At 38.5% G+C, this 14281-nt stretch overlaps 1 protein-coding gene across 4 annotated transcripts in view; it reads left to right on the top strand.

Moving 5' to 3' along the window:
* The window catches only part of map3k4 (mitogen-activated protein kinase kinase kinase 4), an 83175-nt gene that overhangs the window by 30233 nt on the left and 38661 nt on the right, over positions 1–14281 (top strand). The window contains exon 1 of one of the 4 annotated variants that reach the window (XM_088351477.1): positions 8774–9000. The exons of 2 other annotated variants lie outside the window; for them this stretch is intronic. In XM_088351477.1, coding sequence (XP_088207603.1) covers positions 8966–9000 — 35 coding nt within the window. In that variant the 5' untranslated portion in view covers positions 8774–8965. Of the gene's footprint in view, positions 1–8773; positions 9001–9096; positions 9232–14281 lie in introns of those variants that run through there. One more of the 4 variants, XM_088351476.1, reaches the window with a different exon arrangement.

The following is a 14281-nucleotide window of genomic DNA, read 5'->3' as shown; positions in this document are numbered from 1 at the left end:
ACAATCAACTGTACAGTCCGTACGTTGTAACCTCCCTAGATAACCACCACTGCCGTGTTGTCAGACTAAAGTTCTTCCAGGTAGACCATTTGATAACTTATGCAGAAATGTTCTTGCCCAAAGGATAAAAACATTTGTCTTAAGGGTTTACTTAAACAAATAGCATTTACCTGAGTAAACCGATGTTTTGCTCTCCATGAAATGAAGGTTGGCAAGTTTATTGTGAAGAATCTACAGTATTATTATTAATAATTGAGCACATTTAAAAATTAGCTTTGCAGCTTTACGTTGTGTCAGTGCTCTTGAATATGCAAAATAAATAAACTGACCCTTGTGTACACAATATTTAACAGTAAACCAATTAACATAAGTCTTTTGGTCGTTTTTTGTGCTAAGTCTGGTCTCGTCCATTTCAGGCATGTTCAATTCTTGCTGGAATATGTTCTGTGTCCTCTTTTTGCGTGTTTTGTTCAGTTAGACTGGGCATCAACAACCTGCTGCTCTAAAGCTGAATGCAGCTCTTTAGCGCCACCCTAGTGACTCCTTGGAGATTTTTGAAAATGGTTGGAAATGGGGAAAGGAGAAGGAAGGAAATATTAAAATTTTCTTCCTGCACGAGAACATACAATACATAAATCAAACATTCTTAATGTTTTTCAAGGTTGTAAAATTTTGGAATAAATATTAAACTATCATTTAGTATTTTATTTTTAAAAAAGGGCTCTTGTGTTTAGTTTTTTTTTTCTCATATCAGTTAGCACATTTGCCTAAAACATGAAAGGTCCCCGGTTCAAGACCGGTTGGAAACATGTTGGCTTGGAGAGGGATGGGCGCAAACAATCTGGCTGTACTTGCCCAAGACACACCACAGGAAATGGTGCCCCTATGACCCCAGTAGTTAAGGGATCCAACCAACTAACCAACCATCCCCCTTCAACATTTGCAGTTGCTGATCCTCGAATTAGAGCCAGTTGGTGCTCCAACTTATCCTGCAATATCTCACTTACATGTTTTGTTCTGTTAGTGCTGGTTGGTGTTACATTATACATTTGTTACAGCCACAAATGTTTGCTATATTTTTTTCCGTGTTTGTTCAGTTTGATCTAGTTGGTATTCAAACACAACCTCATTGTCTTATTTTCATGTTTAGTTCTGTTGGGCTGGTTGAGGTTGAAGCATTATGTAGCAGGGGTGTAAAGCCCATGTAAGAGTAGCTTTTGATGTATCTGAATTCAGAGGATCTTAGTAAATTTCGTTTTCTGTTTTTGCACACGAGCCAGTACTAATTCCTTTTCTGTAAATTTGTAAATCATATTTGAATCTTATTTTGGATCTACATTTATGGGATCAGCTTCTTTGGTTGTGCCAAAACACGACAAGAGGATTTTTTTTTGTTAGTTTTGTGTTTGGAAAAGATTACCTGCCATATGGTAGTTGCATCAAATTACAAGTGGAAAGCATTTATAGCTCACCTGTGGTGGAGAGCACGGTGCTAGCAAAAAAGAGAGCAGAGGTAAAGTCCCAGTTCCAGTTGTTGTCGGTATTGTTGAGGATGGAAACACCGTAATTGCTGGCGTCGAGCGCTTCTCTCAGAAAGCGCTCCAGACTCTCCTCGGAGATGCATGCATTGTCCTGCAGAAATTGCATCTTGGTGGCCGTCAGATCTCGGCGCAGGGCGGCTTCGTAAGGCAATTCGACCAAAGAAAAGACCACGGCCCCGAAGATCAAATAAAGGATGTAACCTAGCACCAGAAATACGAAATACCACGTCGATTTGTGGCTTTGGATCAGACGCACACACGAGCTACGAGCGACAGATTGGAGCATTTTGATAAATACTCTGCAATGCATACAAAAATCAAGCCCTCGATATTTAAAAAAAATGTTTTTCGTATTAGGAAACGAGCTGAAAATGTTAATTCTCTTCCCTTTCTGTGAACCTGCTGCCGTGATGAGCGACGTTCACGGACATCGCGGTATTCGTGGAACTCGCGATGGAAGGGCGGACGTAACCTAGCTTAAGCAGTCATTTTTAAATTGACAAACCATTTAAATCGTCTATTAGGATGTTTAATGTCTATAACATATATATCCAGGCGAATATATTCGAATAAAATGTTATAATCATCAAATGACAGAGAATACCCGAGTTTCAAACGGCACGTGAAGAGTACGTGCGTTTGGGAGACAATGGGTGTGTGACGTCACTTTGTCTTTTTTTTCTTCCAGACAAGGCAATAAAACCTGTAAAATCTGAATTTGATGAAATTGAATTACCAAATATGAGAAAAATAATCATAGTTGCATTAAAAAGTTGACGGTTAATTAAAAGCTTACGCTCCCAACAGATGACGTCACGCATTCATTTAATAAGGCCCTGCAATGCAAAAAGCGGAAATTCTATTGCAGAATCCTGTCTGTAAATTACAGATATCTAAATTGAAGTTTTGATTTCCGTAAATACTGTTAAAATATTTTGTATATTTGATTTGTTATACAGTGGATTCCCCTCCACCGCCCGCTATACGATGTTCTCTGTTCTGAGGTGGGTATCGCAAAGTGAAATTGTTGTGAAGCGGGGAGATGAACATACGGTAAATAGCTGATGTGTTCAGAATCCCCGATACCCCAGCGAAAGCCTCAATGTGTAATATTCGACCACTAGATGGCACTGTGTTGTCTAGTACCCAGGGCCAGTGATCCACGGCACATGCTGGACAAACATGGCGCTAACCTGAGTGGGGATTTGACGGTGAAAAAATTAACGTTTCTCGATCCAAGACTTTTTTTTTTTTTTTTATGTATTTTTTAAAAAAATTGGGGGGAAAAATCACATTTGTATGATCGTTCACGTATGATTGCCAAGTATTCAAATCAATATTTTATTTTTTTATTTTTTTACTGGCTGAAAGGTTTTTTTTTGTGCCACAATGAGCCACTAAATATTACACACTATTGTGTTAAAACCACAAACTAGTATATAGTAAATACTACTAATGTGTGATGTAATTAAATCATATTATAGAGAAATGTACTTGTAAAGGAAAAAGGGATTTTTTTCAACCTCTTTTGTGAAATGACAAGCTGGTCGAGTGGAGTAGCTTGTGGATGCTGAAGGAGGGAGTAGATCGTGACGGAGACACCTTAAAGTTCAAACTGAAGTTAAAATGGATTGTATTTTCTTTTGTTCCTTTAATTGCCTCCATGTTCTTAATAAGTGTCCAATCATTGATGAGTTATGACTATGCAACTAAGCATGGGTATCGTTTTGTGCACATTCTTGGTATTTCTTGATAATTCGCAAGCTTCTTTTCAATGGTTATCATGTTTTGCTTCTCCTTTTAGCTTTACTGCAAGCCTTGAGACCCATGGCGAATAGATGCACAACAAGGAATACTGCATTGTATTGCCAGATCTCTAAGTCTCAATGAAGCACAAGAGATTGCGAACCGAATGAAGTGAAAGGCATTGTGGGAGCTAGTTCAGCATAAAGAGTAATGGCATTTTCATGACGCTGTGATGCAAAGCAATAGCATACCGGCATTTTTATGACATCAACCAATGGCTGACAAGCATCTTCGAGACGTAAGTCTATATATGCATGAACACTGCAATTTTTTTTTTTTAATGCATATTTGGCCGCGGAAAATTATTTGATGATGTCTTATACTGTTTGGGGAGCACAAACGGGGTCTACTGTAGTTTTAGTTTGAAATATCTATAAATTAGTTACTCGAATACAGAACACAAGTTAAAGAAGGCCTTATTTTCACACCTAACGCCCGACCGACCAAAGCCATAGCCCCCTAGTGGGATGTGGTACCTACCTATCGAAGCTATAGCCCCCTAGTGGGATGTGGTACCTTCCTATCAAAGCCATAGCCCCCTAGTGGGATGTGGTACCTACCTATCAAAGCCATAGCCCCCTAGTGGGATGTGGTACCTACCTATCAAAGCCATAGCCCCCTAGTGGGATGTGGTACCTACCTATCAAAGCCATAGCCCCCTAGTGGGATGTGGTACCTAAATATCAAAGCCATAGCCCCCTAGTGGGATGTAGTACCTAGCTATCAAAGCCATAGCCCCCTAGTGGGATGTAGTACCTAGCTATCAAAGCCATAGCCCCCTAGTGGGTTGTGGTACTTACCCACAGAGCCATAGCCCCCTAGTGGGATGTGGTACTTACCTACCCAAGCCATAGCACCTTAGACGAAGGTGGTACCTACCTATCTACTGAAGCCATAGCCCCCTTGTGGGAGGTGCTACCTACCTATCTACCGAAGCCATAGCCCCCTTGTGGGAGATGTTACCTACCTATCTACCGAAGCCAAAGCCCCCTAGTGGGAGGTGGCACATACCTACCGAAGCCATAGCCCCCCAGTGGGACGTGGCACTTACAAACCGAAGCCATAGCTCCCTAGTGGGTGGTGGTACCTACCTACCTACCAAAGCCATTCTCCCCTCATAGGAGGTAGCTATAGGCCAGAACACATACACCAAACATTCATTCCCCTTTGCTCTTCCTAACATGACACCCAGCATTAAGCTCACAGCATAACAAGGGGTGAGTTGCTGTGCCATACAACCCTTATTCAGCAGAGAGGCCTTACAGCATACACTGGTTTACCCCCTCGACATCATATTTTTCATTATCAGCCATTCATTATTATCCTTCGCCATTCACATCTACGCCGAGCACACATCTACGCCGAGCACACATTCTTGCATCCATTAACACACCTCCCATCCAGAGCACGTTTAAATTTCCCAAATATTTTATTTTATCATTTTGTTTACCTTCTGACGCTTTATACTAATTTTAGTTTTTTTTTAAGGGTTAAGATTTTCATGCACAAGGACATAGTTTTTTTAATTTATTTATTTACATCTGCTGGGTTGCACTTTAATTTATACTCACAATAGAGATGTTTATCCCTTCCAGTGCACTTTCCCAAAGCTTGAAAAATATTGTTTCTTAGTGGCAGTTTTGGCACATATTGGCAACAATTATGCATCACAGCGTGCATGACATAATTCATATGTGAGATACTCATCTGACACTCTCGTTGAGAATGTGAAGTTCTTGTTGGGCAGTAGATTGGGTCAGCCGGCATGAATTATATGCTTTTCTCCTGGAATGTTACAGCCTGGCAGATGATGTGAGACGTCTCTTTTTTTTTCAACCTTGTGAGTAGGCTTGTCCATCTGCCCGTTGGTGTAGCGGAAGTTGCTTGAGCAAGAGCCAGCTTAACACGAGGTGTGTTAAAAATGAATGAGAGGTGTGGGTGGAAAGGCAAAGTGAGGAAGATAAACACTGGTAATATGTACATAGTGATTCATTCTCTGAGAATTTTCTTCAATTACCTCTGGGTTTCACCTAACTAAATCTCCACAATAATTATCGGATTGATAGTAGAACCAATTACAGCTAATTATGATTGCCCGGTAATGAACAAAGACCCGATAATTGGTCACTTGATGCCACACTATAATATTCAGTCAGCTGACACTAGTTGTTCGAAAAATTCTAAGCATTTCTGTTCCTAATCAAGATATGTTTGGATTTTCTTTATGAGCACAACTTGGTCGTTTCTCTTCTCTAACTCGTCATAATGTGCAAGAGGCACTGGAGACCTGGGCCATTATCAGTTACATGGGTCAGAATGAATACAGGCTGTGAATTTATCAGTTATCGGTCCTACATAGCGGGATTTTATTGGTATTGGTAAAAACACGATAATCAATTACTTTACGTCACACTATGACATTTAGTCAAATGACACTATTTGTTAGAAAGACTCTTAGCCTTTATGTTCCTCATTAGAATATAGTTTGAATTTCTGAAGTTGTAACACACGTGTAGTGTTCATACTTTAAAGATGTGTACTACTTTAGCAAATCATGCCTGCCATAAATGTGTGTCATGTGTGCTGCTATGAAAAACCTCTGCAGCCGTAATTGGTCAAATTTTACTTTTGCCCAATTTAGTCTTCACTCTATGCATCAGCATTTATTTTATATAATATAGCTTCTAATGCGTCGATATAAGAAGATGTCAGTGCACTTGTATAATGATCAGAAGTAACATATTTTCACAAATTGAACACACCAATTATTACTTTCCACGATGTATACATTTATATATATATATATATATATATATATATATATATATATATATATATTAATGACAGTGTTATGATGCGCATAACACTACTGTATCTTATTATAATTATTACTTTAAAACAAAATAAGAATTGATCAATTGATTACCTCAAGATTTTGTCTCTCCATGCAGTTAAAAAAAACTTTGGAATATCAATCTCTAAAAGCAGAGTATTATTGGTTATTGAATCAATACAGAGAGAAAACAACAGTTATTGTGGATCAAGTAAAGACACACTGTTAGTGAATAGCCAATATACAGTAATTGGTCCTTAAATTGTAGTTTAAAAAAAGGGTCTGAGGATTGACCCTTGAGGGACACCACACGTAATAATACATTTTACTTGCCACAAATAATGACTTTTTCATTCAGATTGTAAAACACATAAAAAGTGAGACTCATAAATCTACAGTGCAAGTTGTATTACATCTTAAATTGATTGTCTTTCTTTTATACCTTTTGGCAAACAAAACTAATTAAAAAGTGTTCAGTTATTAAATAACTTTACAATGCGGAAAGCTTGACCCTTGATCAACATCCCACCCCCTTTTTTTGTAGTTGCCATAAGTCACGCTCATTTCTGGTGATTTAAGAGCCTTATAAATTGCCATAAATCACTCAAACAGGCCATTATAATGATTAATTTGGTAGCTTGGGGGGAAAATATTCCAGACAGACTGCAGTCAAAGTAAACAATGTAATTCTTCCGACTTGAATGGTGGCGTGCACACTTTCGAAAGAAATGTGTCTGCTTTAGTCTGATTCGATTGACCTCATTCGAATAACAGATCACAACTAACTGTAAATTTTGAACAACATGAAAATTAGACATAGGCTCTTTTTTGCAAGTATAACAGCATACACTAAAGCTTCTTTGTATGAAAGGATTGCACACAATCAGGGGGGCTGTATTCAGACGTATTAAAATGAATGCAACCACTGTTTTCCAAAGCTCTAGAGGGCCGGGAAGAATCCATATTTTCCATCCATTTTTATAGGCTGCCTATCTGATGACATTTTTATTGTTAATTTTATTGAATCAATTATCAGCTTACTATTTTCTGGAAAGCCCTGTCCTTTTAAAACTTACCTTATTTGGCCACATAAGGCCAATATTCTTTTTGTTCTTTCAATTGTTGAGTACTGTTAGCCAATATTTAAGATTTTTCGTTAGCTTAACTAGTATCAGCTAAAGGCTAAGCTATTTTTGACTTTTAAAGTGCATCGCGTTGAATCTTGAAGTACCGTTTTCAGCAATGTAGCCTCAGCAGAAAAATGACCAAAATAGACACAACGGCAATAAAAGGCAAAACTGGTCGGGAATAAACCAAAAGACACATCAAAAACTGGTGGTATTGCCAAACTAGCCGGCCGGACAACAAACGTTGGGCAGCCGACAAGCACCAACCAGGAACAAACAAAACAGGAAAGCCCAAACGAAAAGCCACAGTCGCTGTCTGTTACAGAGCTTGCCTTAGATGTCGTGTAATGGGATTTACTCCTTGTGTTCCTTCAATGATGTTACAGTTCTACAGCAAACAAACTAGATGGGTCTACTCCTGCGCGTGAAGTAATTATTTGCATAATTCTAGGGGGGATTTCTTTACGTTCTGTGCTTAGTTGAAAAATAAATCTGTTAGGGAATTCTGGTTGCACGAAACAGTAGAGTGGCCAAATAACACTGACTGTCCCCTTAAGGTACATGTTTTTTTTAATGTTTTTGGTATTTTTGAATGTGTAGAAACAATTTGGTGTTCGAACACTGATCCCAAATAATAAATAATGAGTTATCACTGTATAATGTATTTAAGGGTGTGCATTATTACGACTACATATTTACCAACACTACCGCTTTACAGTATACGTTAGACTACCGCTCTTGTCCCCTTAAAGGAGCTGTTTGGAATTTGGAACTTTGACCTGATGCCATCTCCTGGCTTTTTGCACCCTCAGTCAGCTTATTCATGATACATGTGAAAGTACATGCATTTTTAGCCATGCTCAAAGAAACTCTTCTTTTTCATCTTTCTTGGGGTTTGGGTTGGCATTTGGACTCAAAGCAGGCCTTATTTATAATTTCATCATTTTCATGTCACACTAACAAATAAAAACAAAAAAACGTAGGGCCAGGCATATCTCTCCAGCACTCTCCCCAGCCCCCCATTTTTCCGACCTAATGTGTTCTTCCCTGAACAGCTTTGCTAAAAGTAAGCTACAAGCAGATAGGTGCAGTGGGAAGCATAAGGACTCGTTGAGCTCAGTTGGGCATTGCACATACCTAATAGATAAAATATTAAACTTTTTATTTTTTAGGGACACCTCTAACAATAGACATACCTTTAAAAAAGGTGGGATTAATGAACTGTACTTTATGCGAAAGGTTTTTTGGTCAAATGTTTATGTTTACTCATCACTGCAATGTTCTCTTTTTATCATTATTTGTGGTGTGCATTATTACTACTATTATGTAATAACGACCATATTAAGATACTGTATTATAATTGCTAATGTTAGAGGGAGAGAGAAAGCCTGCAAGCGTCTGCGCATGAGCCACCCGAGTTTCCGTAGCCGAGCGAAACCCTTGTGAATACTGAGGCACTCCTCTCGTCAATGAACGGCACAAAGATGGCGACGGCGTATGCACAAGCGAAAGTCCACCATGCCGGCGGATCCAAAGTACTCCAAAACGATTCTTAAACATCTTTTCTGCAAAATCTAAACGGTGCAAAGTCCGTTTGACATCCTGCGGACATGATTTAACCCATGCACGACAAAGGATAAGACCCCGATCGCTCTCAGATGGAGCCCCCGGATCGCTCCAAGCCCAGCAGCAGGTATGCAGACAATCTATCGCCCGAACAGACCACCACCACACCGCTGCTTGCCAAATAGAGAGCCCAGCGTGACGCTGCACTCAGCTCGCTCGCTCACTCACTTCCTGTCAAATTGTGAGACGCGTGCAGTCGCTTCGCCGCTTTTGCAACAGGGGAGCTGCAAAGTTTTCGTGTGCAATCGAGAGATTTTATTAGTTTGGAAAGGAACTGCGATGCACTCGGATTGAGGAGGTAATTCCGCAAAAAGATGCAGCATGTTGCGGTGTTAAGCTAACATGTTAGCGTTGTCATTTTGTTTTATTGTTCGCAAGTTTACTCTGACAAAGTGTTTTTGTTTTAGCAATAGGATGTCTTCTTAGTCACGTGTTATCATGGAAATCTTGCAAAATGATCCATAGTTTTTGCTGGGATTTATTTTCACTTGCACTGTTTTTTGTTGTTGTTAATCCATCAACTGGGATTTAGGTGTTGTTGTCCTGCAAAGTGTGCACGCTCTCCTCGCACTTTCAAACATCACATGCATGATGTATTTTCTCAATCCCAGCTCAAATGTGCATCAAAAAAACGTCCCGAAGGTTATGTGCATCACTAGTGTCAAATGTTTGTGTTCTATTGCGTAGTTTGTGCCCCTGAGTGCAGGCGACAGGGCGTCGGGAATCTGTTATGTCTCGCCCCTGCTTGCTTTTGCCAGAAGAAAGGAGCAATGCAGCCCCGCTTTCAAATCATAATGCAGAGTTTTATTATCGTTTGTCTTTAAGGGTGGGGTGCGTTGTCTGAGGTGTCCTTGATTTTTCTTTTTTTTTTGGGGGGGGGGGTACATTTAATGGTGAGATGTGTCGTTTGAGGTGTTTTAAAAGTTAAAAGAACATTTTCTCTTTTAAGTTTGTGTTAACAATGCCCAACTGAGTTCAAAGAGCCCTTATGCTATTTTTCCTACTGTGCTTATCCGCTTTATCTGCATATTTTAGCAAAGCTGTTTGGGATGGAACACATTAGGGAGGGTGTAGTGATTTAATGCTTGTTCCCGCGTTTTTGTTTTTTGTTAATGTAGCATGAAAATGGGAAAGGTAAGAACAAGCCTTTATCAAGGACAGTCTAAGCGCTGACGCAAGAAAAATGAACTTAAGAGTTTATTGTCTATGAAATGCTCGTGCAACATGAGGCGCTTGACAGAGGCTGCAATGATGAAACATAGCAGGAGATGGCGGCAGGAAGTAGGAAAGTTTTTAAATTCTTTACATCAACGTTAAATATTTTCTTTAATAAGTGTGTGTTAACAATGCCCAGCTGAGTTAAAATAGTGTATTTGCTTTATTTTATACAATGCCTATCTGCTTTTATTTTACTTTTAGCAACACTTTCTCTGCAGATCATATAAGTTAGGAGGGCTGGAGGGTGAGGGGTGTGCTGGAAAGTGACTTCATGCTCATCCCAGTGTTTTTTTTTTTTAATATTTCTTTTTTTTTATGTAGGGTGAAAATAAGTAATAAAGGCCTTCTACAAGTACGCTCTTGTTGGTGATAGAAAGGAGTGGAGAGGTGTTCTGAAAGGATAGTGGGATTGTGGACGCGTTCTTAAGGATGGGGATGGGCACCCGTATGATGCGGCAGGGGTAAACCAGTGAAAGCTGATGGGCCCTAATGTTGAACAAAAGAGTGTGTTGTGTCACCCTGACCCGAGTGACATGGCTGCTTTCTGGTGTCCCGTTTCATCTGGAGGGACGAAAGCATGACCAACTTGCGTGCCGAGGTGCCTAACTTGTTCGGGTGTTTGGGCAATTGGGTTGGCCATGGTCCAAAAAATTTTGTGGGTTTTTTTTTTTTTGTTTTTTGTTTTTGTTTTTTTTGTTATTGTATGTGTGTGTCTTGCTGTCGGTCACCCCTCTTGAGGGATATGACCAAGGTAGATAGATAGATAGATGATAGACAGACAAGTACACTCTGATAGCTTACCCAAACCACAAAAAGATGAGAAGTTTATTCAAGCACGTCTAAAAAATGCATGTCAACATCAAAGAGCTAAGGCTGCAGTGATGAAACAAGCCAGGAGGTGGTGGCAGAGAGTAACAAAGTTCCAAATTCCGTATAGCTCCTTGAAGTATGAGTTAACAATGCCAAACCAAGTCAAGGAAGGAATAATTCAAGTGAGTCTCGGAAATGCACGTACTTGCACACACATCATCAACAAGCTTACAGAGGCTGCAGTGATGACACAAGCCAGGTGATGGCGCCACTGAGTAAAAAAAGTTGCATATTCCATACAGCTCCTTAATGCATGTTGAGTTGCAAGCAGTGCGACGTGAAATGTTGCATTGTGCAACACGAGCCTTGTGCACATTGCACAAGGACAATGCACAAGTTGATGTGACCATGGTGCATGTCCTTTACTAGAAGTTGACGAGACATTCTTCCCCCTCCCCCCAAAAGTCACCCTCCCATGTTTGTTTAGTGCGTAGGTGGAGGGTAACGCAAGCTATAATGAGCACGAATCAACATGATGCCCTCACGCGTCACGGTGTTTTGAATGTTTTGATGAACGGCTCTTTGGTGTCATGATCTCTTTGATGTTTTGGAGTTGAGGCAAAGTGCATGCATTCTTTGACATTGTAATCCTACGGCACCTGAGTCCAAAGTAAGGTCTTGGGGCTATTTGCATCTGCAAACTATGCAGGTCTTTCTGAGAAAATTTGAATATTGTGATAGTCTAATTTTTATTTGTAATGCAACTGAAAATAAAATGTCACACATTCTGGATTCTTTACAAGTCAACTGAAAAAGTGCAAGCCTTTTATTATTTTACATTGCTTATTATTATGGCTTGCAGCCACACTAGTATACTTTTTCATAATATTTGACATTATGAGGTGGGATATTTGATCTGTTTTTATGCCTAACAGAAAATAAAGAGCTTTTTCACAGTAATACATTTTTTTTGTGAAAGTCCTGTATATTCATATTTCTGTCCTAAAAATGGATTAACTAGGGGACACACAATCTTTCAAATATCAAAAAATTATATATTTATAATAGTTATTAAATTAAAATATTAAATAAACTTTTCTATATGATACATTTTGTAAAATATATTTTTTTAACAAAGTCTTTTTGTCTACTAAAAAATGATTCGCTCTCTGTAAAAACAAATCAACGTGGTCCTATTTTATTTAAAAAATCACATTGATCAAATGATTCATTAAAATATAACATATCAAGTGATAATTTGTCAAACACATTTTTTAAATTAGTTCTTTTTTTTTGTTTAATAAAAAAAGCTGTGCTCTGCAAAAAACGAAATCAAAGTGGCAATTAAGTTATTTTATCACCATTGTATATTGATAAAACAAATAAAATGTAACCTTTCTATGACTTGATAAGTTGTCTAAAATACTTTTTTAAAAGGTAAAGATGGTCATATTTCTGGCCCTTGATTTTTTTTTAAGATAAATGGTATATGGTCTCCATTTATATAGCGCTTTTCAAGTCAATGAAGACCTCCCAAAGCGCTTTACAATGTGCTTCACACTTACCCATTCCCACACACATTCACACACCAATAGCGGCCATGCAAGGCGCCGACCTGCTTATTGGGGGCATTAGGGATTCAGTGTCTTGCCCAACGACACTTCGACATATAAAGAAATATATTCATGAATATATTATATATATAAGTTTTTTTTTCATAATGTGTTGATTTGTGTAGAATACAAAAAATGTGAAACTCATTTTTGTTTGCAAAAAAAATTGGTGTGCACAAAATGTCTTGAAATAAATCTGTTTTTAATATTTATTTTAAATAAAGGTAGAACTTTTTTTAGTATTTTTTTTAAACATTCAAATTTTATAGCGACTTTTTTGTATGCAAAAAAATAGTGTGTTCTGCAAAAAAAATGCTTATTTTTTATAAATATATTTATAAAACAAACTATATTTTTTCTATATATTTTGAAATATAGAAAATCACACAAAATTCCAAATCCAAATATAACGCTGATCAATTTTTACCGAATCATCTGGTTTATTTTGACCCAAGTATTTAGTTGCCACAATCGTCTTCCGATTATATTTATCGTGCAATTAAATAGAAAAGAAGGAAGACGTTCCGGACCTCGATCTTTCCAAACAGAGGCTTCTGTGTCTGCGCTTTATATTGTCGGGCGAAATGAACGCGACCCTATGGAGGCGTCGACAGAGCTCCTTTTGTGCGAAGCGCCTTGTTCCCTGAGAAGACATGGCCGCTAGTAGCGAGCATTCCTGACATTTCAGGATGTGGTTAAGTGAGGTGCCGGGCCGCTACTGGCGTGTTTGCCGGCGGTGCGGATATCGGACCCAGAACAATAAAATATGACATCACACATATCCATTTGTAATATCTGATCAGCCTACTCTATTTGAATTGTGTGTGTGTTTAATGGTTTTTATAATAAAAAAAATAGCAATTTGGGAAACATAACGATCAGTGAGGATGCACCGAAAAATTTGCCAAAGTACAATTTCGGTTTTGGAGGGAAAAAAAACATAAACCCGAAAAAAACGGATTTTGTGACTGCATCATGTCTTAAGGGAGGCTTTTCCTGTGATGCTCACTTTTATTACGGGGCTGAGTTCATGCATGACGGGGCCGCTTTTCCATTTTGTTTCCCAAAATTATAGCACGTGTAACAGGAAAATCTGCAGAGTATGCAAAAAATTGTATGTTAAATGAAATTTGGCTTCCGAAAACCCCCAGCTTGTGTCGTTGCGTCTAAAGTGAGGCAAGTGGTACAAAGTTTGTTTTTAATTAGTGGCTGAGTTAGTGCACGATGCAACTGCTTATTTTTAATTTTATCTCTTAAAAGTATAGAATATTTAAGAGCAGGGAATTCTGCACAGTTGGTCAAAAGTGATATGTTATTTTAAAAAAGGAGTACAAAGGAAAGATTTTTGTGGATTGTTTGCTTTCACTTGGTGGCTGAGTTCGTGCATAACACGGCTGCAAATGTTTCATTTCGTCTCTTGAAAGTATAGCACTTTAAAGAGCAGGGAAATCTGCACTGTTGGCCAAAAAAAAAATCATCTGTTAAATAAAAACTGGCTTCCGAAAAAAAATATTTTGTATTTCCATTAAGACCTAAGTGAGGCTTTATCTCTGATGCTGAGTTTGTTCATGACGCCGCTGATTATGTTTCATTTGGTCTCTCAAAAGCATAGCATCTTTCAAGAGCAGGGAAATCGTTAATGCTAGCGATGAAATCACATTTCAAAGGAAACATTTTCTTTAAGCGACGGCTTATTTTTCATTTATA

The sequence above is a fragment of the Urocampus carinirostris genome, chromosome 13 (assembly GCF_059441175.1).
Source record: "Urocampus carinirostris isolate Australia breed hairy pipefish chromosome 13, RoL_Ucar_1.0, whole genome shotgun sequence".
In the NCBI taxonomy this organism is placed as follows: domain Eukaryota; kingdom Metazoa; phylum Chordata; class Actinopteri; order Syngnathiformes; family Syngnathidae; genus Urocampus; species Urocampus carinirostris.
Note: the sequence above shows the minus strand (reverse complement) of the source record. Positions and strands in the feature narration are given on the sequence as shown.